This window comes from Galeopterus variegatus, unplaced genomic scaffold (assembly GCF_000696425.1).
Source record: "Galeopterus variegatus unplaced genomic scaffold, G_variegatus-3.0.2 Scaffold3741, whole genome shotgun sequence".
Lineage (NCBI taxonomy): Eukaryota > Metazoa > Chordata > Mammalia > Dermoptera > Cynocephalidae > Galeopterus > Galeopterus variegatus.
In genome coordinates, this window is record NW_007729852.1 from 29001 (window position 1) to 42803 (window position 13803).

Here is a 13803-nt window from a genome sequence, read left to right on the forward strand (position 1 = left end):
AGTGTTCTGGGTCGGGAAAAGCCGAAAGGCCAATGGGTAAGCTGCTGACACTTAGGGACCCTGGAGTCTGGGCCCCAGCTCCTGCTTCCCTCAGACCTAGGAGTCCGGGCCTCTGCTCAGTCCTTCCCCAGGAACCTGGAATCTTGGCTTCAGTCCCTTTTTCTCTCGGACCAGGAGTGAGGGACCCCAGCCATCTTCCTCCCTCAGACCCAGAAATTCAGCTTCTTGGGAGTCTAGTCCCCCAGGTCCTTTCCTTACCCAGACACTCAGGCATCCAGCCCCCAGTTCATGGCTCACCTCTGGCTGGTTTCTCTGCCCCCAGTCGGGGGTCTCAGCCCCATTTCATACTATGCACCCCCACCCCCACCCCCGGGCTTGGGCAGGGGGGAATTTTCCAAGACGTCAGAGCAGGGGGGTCGCAGCTCGTGTCAAATTGCAGGGGCGGGGGCGGAGCCAGGCAGCGCCCCCCGCCTCAGAGGTGGGCGCTCGCCTCTGGGGCTGCCTTGCTGCAGGGGTGGCTTGGACTTCGACGGGGTCCTGGGGAGCAGTGGGCTGGGCAAGACGGGGGTCGGGGGCTGGGGGGTGTTTATGGGGTGATGGGGAGGGGTGGGGGGCTTGATGGACAGGTTCTTCGTCTTGGGGACTTGATCCTGCGACATGGGGGGTAATGGGGGAGGAGGGTCTGGGGTCAGCTGGATTGCGCCGGCTTATCTGCAACAGGAAGAGGGATTTCCGGCCAGATACCCCCACCCCCTAGCGTCAGCCGACGTCACAGTCGGCAGGGTACCTGAGGGGGGTGGGGGACCCGACTGGAATCCTCCACCAGGCCGAGTTGGGGAGGGCGTCTTGGAGCTGCTCCGGAGTGTCAATCACAAGAAAAATATCAACAATATAAACAATAACAGTAGTTATAATAGCAGCTAACAAGTGAGGGCTCATTGCTTGCCACCAACTGTGCGATGGACCCTCACTTAGTTCTCTTATGAGGTAGGTACTATTATCTCCATTTTATGAAGGGGAAAATTGAGGCAGGATTCCTCCCACTTCCTCTCCAGAGCTCATTCCCTTCCATGCTATAATAGTTTGGAACAATTGGGGAATTTTGAGGAGCTGAATATGAGATCATGAATTATTAATTTTCTTAGATGTGATAATAGTACTATGATATGAAAGATGTCTCTATTAGGAAATGAACATATATTTAGAGATGAAGTGTTATAATGTCTGCAACTTGCTTCAAATGATTCATCAAAACCCAAAAAGTATAATATGTAACATATACATACACACATGCAATATTTTGAGACATACCTATACTAAAAAATTATTTTTTATGTGAAATTCAGTAACTAGGTGTCCTGTATTTTTATTTGCTAAGTCTGGAAACCCTGAACCCAAGTAACCTGGCTTCAGAGACTGTGCTTGTGCCCATCCTGCTACATGAATATATACGAGTATTAATAAGTAAATAATATTTACTATTAAAAATCATTTTTAATATGGACTCTTTTTTTGGCAGCTGGGTGGTACAGGGATCTGAACCCTTGACCTTGGTGTTATAACACCATGCTCTTAACCAGGCCAACCAGCCAGCCAGATATTTTCCAATATTCACTGAGTTTCTTGATCATTAACTACTGGCCATTGTGGAGGGTAGGAAGAACAGCGGTGGTGTTGGGGGTGGGGGGTACTGCTCTTCTGCCCATTTTTCAGAAGGGAAACTGGGCCTCAAGAGGGAGAGTCACTTTATCAGGGTCCCATGGGGGTGAGGGACTGGGGCTGGGATTGGACCGAACGTTGAGCCACAGAGCCCTCGGGCATCACTGGTTCCTCTGTTCATGTACTACGGGGGTCTGAAGGGAGTCATGCCTGCACTGCCTTGCCCCACCAGGCCCCAGTCCTCCTCCACCTGAAGCTGGCCTCTCTCCTATGAGTCTTTCTCTCCATGTCTCTCTGGCTGTCTCTTCTCAGGTTGGTGTCCCTAACTCTGGGTCTCAGTTGCATCAGACTTGATTCCAGTGAGGCCTTGTCACCTATTCTTTGACAAGTCTCAGTTCCTCCCCATCTCTGTCCCTGAGTGTTCCTATCTCCTTGTCTCCATCTCTGTCTCTTTCTGGGTTTTCTCCCCATCTCCCATCCGTTTACACTGTTTCTGATAGTTCTCATCTCTGCCCAAGTCTCCTTCACTATCTCTCCATTTCTGTATGTTTCTCTCTGTCCTCAGGAAGACTCCTGCACACACCTTTAAAACCCTCCTTTCTGGAATCATCCTCATTTCCCATCTCGTCCATTTCCCCTATGATTGCAGTGAGCAGAAAAGTTGCAGAGGCAGGAAGGGCTAGTGATTGGAGGGAAGGGGGTTTGAGGGTCCTGGGGCTGGGTGGTCCAGCCCAGGTGGCAGGGGGCTGAAGGGCACTTCCTGTCAGTGAGGCCCTCACCCCTCTGACCAGACTGGAAAATGTGACATCACAGAGGGGGCAGTAAGGGGGATCAGGGTGGGGAAGACAGGAACAGAAGAAATTTGAAACCTCTCCTGGCCTCCTTCCCTGAGCAGCCTTAGTACTGTTCCCTCCCCCCCATGTCATCCATGTCACACAAAGTCCTTCCAAATTTGCCCCTTTCTAATCCAGGGATCTGATGACTGTGTTCCTGGGAAATCTTCGCCCCCCTCTCCCCCCGCCCTTGAATTCTGCAATCTCCCTCCTCTGGCCTGATCCCTGCCCCAGCCTCCTTCCAGATATCCAGTCCACAGTTATAGTCAGGGCTCTTTTTAAAGTGCAAATCTATGATGCCAGTCCCCTGCTTGCTGCTGCCTTTAGGCTAAGGTCTAAGCTCTTTGCCTGGTGTTCAAGGTCCTGCATGGACACTTCTTCAGCCAGGTGGAGTCAAGCTTGAAGCTGGGAAGAGAGAGAAAGGGAGAAAGGCCCACAGATGCAGGGAGAACAGAGACCCTCAGAGAAACAGAGAAACATTCAGACTCACACAGAGACATATAGCAAGAGAAGTCGGCTAGGATTTGGCAGAGTGGAGAAACAGGAAAACAGTCTGCGAGATCCAGAGAGGAAGAATGGCAGGAAGAAAAAGATAGGGTCTCAGAACTGGACAGCTTCTTCAGGAAGCCCTCCATGACCCACAGGTCAACACTCTGGGCTCCTCCATCCCTATCGTAACAACTCTGGGCTCTTGCTGTCTGGCCTAGCTTCTGTCACTGGGCCATGTGCTCTGAGTGAGCAGGACCCAGAATTGTTTCAGGCACCATTGTGTCCCCAATATTATCCAGACCCTCAGTGAGTTTGCTAAATGAAAACCTAGAATGCTATGAGCTCCAGAAGGGCAGGGCCTAGAAGACCTCCTACCTTGGTACTGAGAACACAGGCTGGAGTCAGAAGGTCATGAATCTAGGCCGGCCTGTGGCTCACTTGGGAGACTGTGGTGCTGATAACACCAAGGCCAGGGGTTTGGATCCCTATATAGGGATGGCCAGTTAGCTCACTTGGGAGAGCATAGTGCTGACAACACCAAGTCAAGGGTTAAGATCCCCTTACCGGTCATCTTTTTAGGGGGAAAAAAAAAAAAAGGACATGAATCTGGGCCTCAGCTTGGTTTTGACCTTGCCATAAGCTCCTGCCTCCTCCTCTCAAATGGGCTGCAGTCAGCATGCACTTAAAAGGTTTTAAGGAGAGGTAACCGGCACACAGTAGGGGCTCAAGAATGACTTTCAAGGCACCCACCATTTTCAGGTGGGAGGATGCCTAGCCCTGCTCCTCAGAGTGCTTCCAAGCCCAGCCAGGGATGAAAATGAACGTGGATTTATTGAAATTGGTTTTGGAGTAGGTGGGTGGATAGTTGGGATTTTCCAAAGACAACTGTGGGGAGAAGCCAGCAGCGCCCGGCTAAGTGGGAGCGGGTGGCCAGCCATAGACCCTATCTCAGGCCCAACTTCTTCTTTTCCTTCTGTTTCTTGCGAACCACGTCCAAGTTCCGGTCCTTCCACATGCTCTTGCGAAGCTTGATGGGGCGCGAACCCACGTATTTCCCTGTGGGAGTGGAGGGTTCAAGTCAGGTTTGGGGTTGGGCTTACGCTAGATGCCTGCCACACCCACTGTCCCTCACCCACCATTCATCTCACGCATGGCGCGCACATAGTCACTGGGGTCCTTGAAGCTGACGAAGCCATAGCCCTTGGTCTTGCCTGTGCGCTTGTCACGGATCACCTTAGCCTTAAGGAAGGATGGGAAGCGGCTGAAGGCGCGTGCCAAGATGTCATCGTTCACCTCATTGCCCAGATCCCCACAGAAGATCCGGAAGTCATCTAGGGTTGGGAGAGAGAAAAGGTCAGAGGATGCAGATGCCTGGCCCAGTGTGTACCTTATCTGAATGACCCCACCTTCCCTGGAAGCATCCCCCAGCCCTCCTCCCTCTGTATCCCTGCAGTCTCTGCCTGGGGACCTTTTAGTAATAACAGCCAACACCTGTATAGCATTTACCCCGTGCCAGGCCTCTGCTAAGCACCTAGAGAGATTTTTACACATTTGGTGCTCCCAACAACCCTTTTACACTGAAGCACGGAGAGGTCAAGTCACCTGCACAAAGTTATACAACTAGGAAGTGGCAAAGCTGGGGCAGGAACTCAAGCATCTGGCTCCGGAGCTCACTTTAAATCTCCAACTGTAGTGCCCTTCACCCCCCCAAGTCCATCTCACCCATTCTCATGATAAAGCCCCTAACTCTGTCCCAGCTCTGGCCTTTCCTCTGAGCCCCTGTGTCCATTGGTCTCCTGGATACCTCCCAATGGATATCCCCTGGGCCTGACACCCACCGGCCTCCCATCATGACATGTCAGTACCACAGGCTTAATCTTTCCTCAGCTGTGCCTCCTCTGCAAAGTGTGAGCTAATTCCACCTTGAAATTTGAACATATGGCCTGACCTTTCTACAAGGCTGATCTCAGCTGCCATTCTTGGGCATATGCTCTGGGTTGGGCCTGTTCTTCTACTGAACATGCTCAATCCCAATGAATCCCTATCCCCATGTGGCACATACTATTATTCCCTTTTTGGAGATGAGGAAAATGAGACTTCAAAGGCTAAGTGACTTGCACAAGGTCACAGAACTGGAGTTTTAAGCCTGAAGAGGCCCAGTCCCAAGAGGGAAGATGGTCCCAAGAGAGAAGGCAGAAATCAAGCACCCACTGGCAAGTGGGTGTTTCCTTCCTCAGCTATTGCTGTGGTTGCCACATGGCTTCTGTGATAATTAAGGACACTCTTTAAGAACAAGTTAGGTCACCCCAGCAGGAAACAATCTGACAAACTCAGAGGGTGGGGCCTGCTACAAGACAACTGACCTAGACACTTTAAAAAAGTATTAGACACAAAGAGGTGGGAGGGAGACCATTCTCATTAACAGATAATCTAGAGACATAAAATTACATGCATCCTGGTTTGGGGAAAAAATAGCTATAACAGAATTTTGGGAAAACTGGGGAAATCTGAATATAAACTAACTATACAATACCACAGAATTCCTGTTAATTTTCTTAGAAAATAAATCCTGAGGTACTTAGGAGTGAAGTAATAACTTCACCTATAATTTGCTTCAAATGACTAAGCAACAACAACAAAAAGACATATACATATGTTTTAAGTGAATATGGCAAAATGTGAATTGCTGGATCTAGGTGGTGGAGAGATGGCTGTTCACTGTGCCATTCCATGATTGAAATTTTTCATAAGCTGGGAGAAGAAAGAACACTCTTTGACCTTTAGCAAGCCAGGCCCCTCATGAGGAAAACTGGGGTTAGAAAACCCTAGGTACCAGTCACCTCCACCAAGTATGGCTGGGTGGGGAACCTGCCCCTCAGAGCTGTAGTCTCATACTCTGTGACATGGACTAACAGTGCCTGCCTACAAAGGTGTGGAGTTAGCTGGTTCACTTTCCCTGTTTGTAGTACCAAGGTGGGCAGCTTGGCCTGTCCTTGGCTGAACAATGCTTGACATCACCCTTCATCCACTTACCAGCATCCCACTCCAGCAGGCTGGGGTCCTCCCAGCTGCTCCCAGCCGCTGTGCGAATGCAGCGTTTCAGTTTCTCTGGCTTCCCTTTCTTCTTGTCTTCACTCAAGGGCTCTGGGACCTACAGAGGAAAGGGGATGGGGTGCAAAGGGCTTGGTGTTGGAGTCTCCCACTCTCCTTTACCCTCTGCCCTCCTACCTCCACAGTTAAAAGACTGGATGTGCTTTTGGGTGTGGGATATGTGTATCTGCTTCCCTCTCCCTCAAGTCCTCCCACCTCTTGGACAGAGGACTAGGTGTGTTTGTGTGTGGAAGCTCATGGGCGCCTGCCTGCCCTGCCAGGCCCTTCTGTTCCCTCACTGCCATGCTCTCTGCTTACCTCGAGAGCCATGAGGCCAGGGGGTGGCTCAGCCCGAGGGGGCCGGGGTCGTGGACGCAGAGACAGGAGCTCAGGAATGCGCAGTGGGGGCAGTAGGCCACGTACTACCTCTAGCGGGAGAGGCAGGGGCTCAGGCTCAGGCATTGGCATGGCCAGGGCTAGTGGAAGGCTGGGCCCAATGACTGCAGGGCCAGTTGGGGCACCTCCTGCCCCCACAGCCACTGCTGCACTAGCCTCCTCTAACCCGGCTGCCGCTGCCACCACTGCCTCTTCCTTCTCTTTCAGGCCCAACCCCAGGCCTAGGCCCAGCTCTCGGGGTGCTGCTGGCTCTTCCTGTGGGCAAAAGGAGGGCATGAGGGGAAGCCAGATCACAGGCTTAGACCTTACTTCCATCCCCATTCTATACAACAAAGGAAAGGCCTGGGAGCCAGAGAACAGGCGAGAGATGCCTAGGCAGAGAAAGGAGTCTCCGGTCAGACAGCACAGAAACAGAGAAACACACATGGAGAGAGAGACAGATACTGGGGTAGACACAAAGAACAAATAAAAACATCAAGACAGAAAAATAGAAAAATAGAGACACAGAGATAGAAATACACCCACACGTGTGTTTCTCTCTATATTCTCTTTACAAAAGGAAAAAAAAAAACCATAAAAATTCAACCACAGAAAGAAATAAGGAAAGAGACAGAGACAAAGTCAGACAGTAAGAAGGAAAGAAACAAAAAGACAAGGGAGAGACAGCCCATCAGGCCTGGATCCAGGGTCTCCCTGCCCACCACATCTCTGACCATTAGATTCCTGACCACACTTACCAGAGGAGGCCTCAGAGCAGCCATGGAGCCCAGGGGGGGCCCTGGGGCCCGAGCCATTGGTGGCAACATCATGGGTGGTCCAGGGGGCCCAGGGAGAGGGGGGCCCACGAGGGCCTGGTGTGGGGGCCGCAGTGCCATAGGGCGGGGACCACCTGCTGCAGAAGAGAGAGCAGAATCTGTCAGGGTGTTAGTGGGGGAGTTGAAGGGATTTGGGGGAAAGTTATGGGGCAGGGATGATGACCCTGGCCCCCTCACCTGCTCTCTGTAGCACGTGGGGGACGAAGGCCGGACGCAGGATAGGGGCCCTCTGAGGGGCCACAGCTGTGGGAGAGAGAGATGGGGGTGTGTGTCATGGGGGACCGGGGCACTTGGAACAAGGTGCGTGTGTGTAGGTATTCTCAGCATCCAAGAAATCCTGGAGAAGAGTCTAGGGAGTCTTCTGAGAAACGTGGGAGTCTTTCCATTGGTTCATTCAGCAAAAATTTACCACTTAGGATATCTCTGGGCCCAGCCTTGTTGTGGGCAGTGCTAGAGACACACCAGTAGACCAAGGGTTCACAGGGAGTTCTTGGTCCAGAGGAAAAGGGAACAGACCCATTGCTAAAGAGTGACAGCCCACAGTGATCAGGGCTGGAATGGGGGAAAGCCCAGGCAGGGTGATCATGGCTGGGACACGGGAAGCCCAAGGAGCTGTTGGAACTCAGAGGAGTCCTCTGACTTAGTCAGGGGGACTAGAGAAGGCTTCCTGAAGAAAGGGACCTATGAGCTGAGACCTGAAGGACAGTGAAGAGTCAGGCAAAAAGTGAGTGAAAATATTACTGGCAGGGAGAACTTTTATAAGCAAAACCTTTTTCTCTTTTCAGTTTAATGTGACTGTAATAGAGGATGTGGGGGGCTGAAGAGCATCATGAGAAAGTTGAAAGATCAGCAGACACACAAACACAGCCTTCTTGGCTGAACCATGGATGTCCTTTTGAGGGCAACAGGGAGCCACAGCAGGGCTGGAAGCTGGGCAGGGTGACTAGGTCAGATTTGCATTTTGATCAAAACCACACTAAAGAGTACAAGATGTTAAAACTTCTTAGATATCATCAGATATAAGAGGATAACAGAATTTAGGTGACATAATTAACAAGTTTGATTTAATAGAGATATCAGAATTTTACATCCAAATAAGAACACACACCCTTTCCATACATATAAGGAAATAATGTCACAAGTATTTAGAGTGTGTGTAAAGGTCACCTAAACGACAAAAGTCGTAATGTGGAGAACGGCCTGTGGAGAGGGTAGGTTGGAAGATTATGGCTGAGTGACAATGAGCAGGGGAGAGAAGGATCTCAACAAGAGCACTGCTTGCACATTCCAGCAATGTTCAGGGCTCTTGGAGAGTATATGGGGATTTCTCTCTGCAAGGAGCCACGTCACGTAAGGTTTTGACTGCCAGGTGAAGAGCTTGGTGTTTGGATGGTTTACTCATCCTGTGAACAGATAGTTATGTAATGCTTACTATGTGGCAGGTACCAAGACTTCTGCCTCTCATGGGGCATATATTTTAGAGGAAGCAAAAGAAAATAACCATAATAGATAAGTAAATTGTATAGCTTATTACAAGATGTTAAAAGCTGTGCAGAAACACAGCAAAGGTTGGAGGTTAGGAGTGACAGTAGTGGGGCTGGTTTGCAATGCCTAGGTTGAGGCCAAATTGACTTGAAATAAACCTGAAGTATTGCATTATGTTTGTGCTTTAGGAAGATGACAACATCAGGGTGAGGATGAAAGGGAAAAGGTAATTTAGAGCAGTGATCTAGGTGAGAGGCTGCAGTCGCCTAAACAAGAGTGCCTGTTAAATGTGGGGGTTCCTGGCCCCAGACCTACCTGCTCGCCGCAGGAACATGGCTTCCCGAGCCTCTGGACTGTCCAGGTGACTCCGATCACCAGGGCCAAAGCCAACTGTTGGGAGGGGAGAGATAAGGATGGTAGGAGAGTTGTGGGCATCCCTTTTTACCACCCTGCCTGATCTCCTGACCCCCTCATCTTGCCACTCCTTACTTACCTGGGCCCACAAAAGGAGGGCCACCCACCATGGGAGGAACCACTGTGGCTGCAGCAGCTGCCCGGGCCTCCAGAGTCTGTTGGACCTGTAGAAGAGGAGGTTGAGGTGAGGGGCCTGACAGTACTCCCAATCTGCCCTGGCTGGCTCACTCTAAGGGTCCAAGAGTTTCATCCTTTCTGCTCTGTGTGGGGTTGGCTGTCAACCTTCAGGTCTTAGCTAAATGTCACTTCTCAGGGAGGCTTTTGGGATCACACTAACTAAAACTGTTCTTAGCTAGCCTCTTCCAGTAGCAACTTCTCTCAGCACCCTGTTTCATCTTCCCTACAGCACTTAGTACTATCTGAAATTATGTCCAACCTGTCCTCTCCATCTCCAATGCCACCAGTGTGGTCCAAGCCACCATTATCTCTTGCCTGGATTATTATAGTTGTCTCCTCCTTGATCCCTTTAATTCTGCCCTTCTCTCTATAGTCTATTCTCCAAACACAGCCAGAGAGACCCTGTTAATCTCTAGGTTGGACCGTATCACCCTTCTGCTCAAAATCCTCTAACAGCTCCCCATCTCAAAGTAAAAGCCAAGGTCCTTATGGTGGCCTGCAAGGCCGTGCAAGATCTGGCCTCCATCACCTCTCTGTTCTTATCTCTTCCCACTTTCCTCTTTGCTCACTCCAGTCACTGGTGGTCTTGCTGTTCCTTGAACATGACAGTTATGCACCTTCCTCAGGGCCCTTGCACTGGCAGTTCTCTGCTGGGAATGCTCTTCCCCCAGATATCTGCATGGTTCCCTCCATCATTTCCGTTATATCTTTGCTTAAATGTCACCTCTTCAGAGAGGCCTTCCCTGTCTGTGCTGATAAACCTCTGCCCTTCTTACCATACCTTGACCTGTCTCTACTGAAATATAAACTCCCAAAAGGCAGTGATTCTTTTCCTGTTTTGTTTTCTGCTATATGCCTAATGCCTAGGATAGTGCCTGGTACAAAAAGGCACCTAATAATTATTTGTTGACAGAATGAACGAGTTTCACTTACTTATTTTCATTTTAATAGTCAGTCTTTCTCTCTCTTCCCACTAGCTATGTACGAGTATAGCTGGCTATTGAGCATTTGCAATGCGATTAATGAAACTGATAAACTCTTTAACATAAATATAAATTTTAAATAGATATAGAACATTCCCGTCACTGCAGAAAGTTCTACTGGACAACGGGTTCTAGAATACAAGTTCCCAAAGGGCAGAAATATTGTGTCTGGACCGGCCCGGTAGCGCACTGGATAGTGCGCTGCTTGGGAAGCGCGGCGGCGCTCCCGCCCGAGGGTTCGGATCCCACATACAGACCGGTTCCCCGCTCACTGGCTGAGCGAGGCGCGGGGGCAACACCGAGGGTTGCAATCCCGTTGCCGGTCCCCGGTCCGGTACGGGGGCAACACTGAGGGTTGCGATCCGTTGCCGGACACGGAAAAAGACAAAAAAAAAAAAAAAAAAAGAAATATTGTGTGTCTTGGTCATTACTGTGTTCTCAGTGCCCGGCACATAAAATATTTGTCATGCTAATTAATCAACAAGCCAAAACTTCAATAGCTCTCTGTGTACAAACACTTACTGTGTTCAAGGCATTGGGTTCCCTGACTTATATGCCTTAGCTCAGCCGTACCTGCTGGTACGTGTTGGTTGCGATAATAGGGCGGATCACAGGAGCCGCTGGGACCTGCATCGCTTCTACCGTGGGCACCGCAGGCACAGCAGTTGCAATTCCGGTCACTGGAGCCCCCAGAACTTCCTGCTCAAACCTAGGGGTGCAGGACAGACAAGCTCAGGACCTTGCACCAATTCTGGAATGCTGGGTATATCGCGATAGCGCCTTCACCCCTGCCAACCTCGCTCCTACCCCCGCCTCCACAACCCCGAAGGTGCCACTTCTCCATGACAGAGTCATATCTCGGGCCTACTGCGGCCTGGAGGCTCCAGAGTTCGGTGACTCTGGCTCTGGGACGGCTTTTATCACACCCTGTCGAGGGCCTTACAGGGCCATCTCTGCCTCCATTTCCTTCAAGCGTTCCTCGCCGCTCTTGCCCGGGATACCGGCACCAGGGCCCGGGACCACGGGTCCTCCTGCACCCGGGAGTCCCGGGGCTGGCCCCGCCCCAGCCATCGCTGCTGCCGTCGCCGCAACCAGTCTCGGATTAGCCGCCACCGCCGCCGCCGCCGCTTCAGCTGTCTACCCTCTGGTTTCCTCAGGGCGAGCGCCCGCGGATGACGTTTAGCTAAAGCGACGGGCTCTGGGTCATGACGTCATCTATCCGGGTCTGGCCACACCCCCAAGGAAGAATATAGGCCAATCAGAGTGCGGCAAGACTAACGGAACAACCTGAGTCTCTGAGAGCGCCACGAAGGGAGGTCATCACTCCTTCGTGGAGGAACACGGGCTAATGAGAGCGGAGTAAAGTCGGTTGGTCCCATCTCTAATATGGAATCTGGGCCTTTGGGAATGCAGGAAAGCTCGGAGGCCCCTCCCGTGCCACCGGAAGGACCACGCCGGAAGTTTTTACACACGCGGAAGTCCGTGTCAGCCCCACGGTTGGGCATGGCTGCAGACCTAGGCCGAGGCTTGGGCTCCTCCTCTGGGTGGACGGACATACTACCAGTGATTCCCAGGAAGAGCAGCGACGTCATGGGGGAAGCTCAGAGTGAGCGCCTGACCTAGGCTTCCTGGAGGCGTTGACATCTGAAGACATTTGCTAGAGAAAATGAGGAGAGATGTTCTGGGTAGAAGGATCAGCTCCTGCAAAGGCCCAGAGACAGTATTCCAGTGGACCAACTCAGAAGGGCACATGTGTAGGTTTGGTCTCTGTGTCCTTTCTTGGGACACAAGAGACCCCTTCTTCTTTTTAAAAATTATCCCTCAAAGCGTTTTCAAACATACACAGCATTAGAGGGAATAGTATAATGAACCCCCATCTGCCTCTCAAACACTACCAATATTTTACACTTCCGGTTCATCTATACTTCTACTTATTTGTTTTTTGCCGGTGTACGTTAAAGCAAATTCCAGATATCTATCAATTCACCCATAAATGCATCAGTATGTCTAACAGATAAATCTTTTTTTAAAAATACCATTAATTACACCATTATTAATACCATCAAGTTAATTTCTTAGTATCCGCTAACACCCAGACCATGTTCAATCTTCCTTGTCTCAAAAATGTCTTTCTATAATAGTATTATAAAATTAGGATCCAAATAAAGTCCACACATTGCATTTGGTTGGTTGGTCTTTTCTTTTTTCTGTCAGAACTCAATTTTATTGGCTGACTTGGTTTCTTGAAGTCCCAGTCTGAATCAGCACAAATGAATGCTCTGTTAAAATACTGGCTTTTATCTATGAACCGTTATTATTATTAATTAAATTCTTCTTATTATCAATACCGCACTCTCCCCTCTTCTTATTATTATTAATTAAAGTCCATACTTTATTCAGATTTCCTAAGTGTTTACCTAATCTAATTTCTCTGTCCCAACATCTCATCCAGGATACCACATTACTTTAGATGTCATGTCTCTTTGGGCTCCTCTTGTGACAGTTTCTCACACTTTCCTTGTTTTTGATGACCTTGACAGTTTTGAGGAAGACTGTTTAGGTATTTTGTAGAATGTTCCTCATTTGGGATTTGTCTGATCTTTTTGTCATCATTAGACTGGGCTATCGGGTTTTGGGGAAAGACCACATAAGCAAAGTGCAGTTCTCATATCAAGGGCACAAACTATCAACATGAATTACCACTGTTGACGTTAAGTCATCACCTGGCTGAGGAAATGTTTATCAGTCTTCTCCACCATAAAGTTATTCTTTTTTTTTTTTTTTTTGTCCTTTTTGAGACCGGCCGCACCGCGCTCAGCCAATGAGCGCACGGGACATCCCTATATAGGATCCGAACCCGCGGCGGGAGCGCTGCTGCACTCCCAGCGCGGCACTCTCCCGAGTGAGCCACGGGCTTGGCCCAAATTATTCTTTTTTTTAACCCCCACTTTTTTTTTTTTTAAGCCTACACTTAAGGAGTGTGGAGTTATGCTCCACCTCCTTGGGAGTGAACTATCTACATAAATAATTTGGAACTATTCTGTGTGGGAGGTTTTTCTATTATCCTTCATATTTATTTATTCACTTATATCAGTATGGACTCATGGATATTTATCTTATACTTTGGGTTATAATTCAATACTACTTTATTGCTCAAATTGTTTCAGCTTTTTTTTTTTTTCTATAAAAGATGACCGGTAAAGGGATCTTCCCCCCCCCGCCCCCCGACCGGTAAGGGGATCACAACCCTCTGCACGGTGTGGTCTGCAACACGCTCAGCCAGTGAGTGCACCAGCCATTCCTATATAGGATCTGAACCCGCGGCCTCAGCGCTCCCTGCGCTGCACTCTCCTGAGTGAGCCACGGGCCAGCTCCGTTCCAGCTTTTAAAATCTTAAATCTTTTTAGGGCCGGCCCGTGGCTCACTCAGGAGAGTGTGGTGCTGATAACACCAAGGCCACGG

At 49.9% G+C, this 13803-nt stretch overlaps 1 protein-coding gene across 3 annotated transcripts; it reads right to left on the minus strand.

The window, feature by feature from the left end:
• Positions 1-3787: 3787 nt before the first annotated feature.
• RBM42 (RNA binding motif protein 42) lies at positions 3788-11520 on the minus strand. Of its 3 annotated transcripts, none has more exons than XM_008585860.1 (10): positions 11285-11412; positions 10915-11050; positions 9261-9345; positions 9083-9157; positions 7460-7525; positions 7205-7359; positions 6390-6722; positions 6015-6132; positions 4118-4312; positions 3788-4037 (listed from the first exon to the last, which is right to left on the minus strand). In XM_008585860.1, the coding sequence occupies exons 1-10, from the start codon at positions 11410-11412 to the stop codon at positions 3925-3927; spliced, it is 1404 nt and encodes a 467-aa protein (XP_008584082.1). In that variant the 3' UTR covers positions 3788-3924. The 3 variants fall into 3 exon arrangements, with proteins under 3 accessions (XP_008584082.1, XP_008584083.1, XP_008584081.1); XM_008585859.1 differs by having other exon boundaries at positions 3794-4037; positions 7205-7380; positions 11285-11520; XM_008585861.1 differs by lacking the exon at positions 7460-7525 and having other exon boundaries at positions 11285-11486.
• Positions 11521-13803: the final 2283 nt, after the last annotated feature.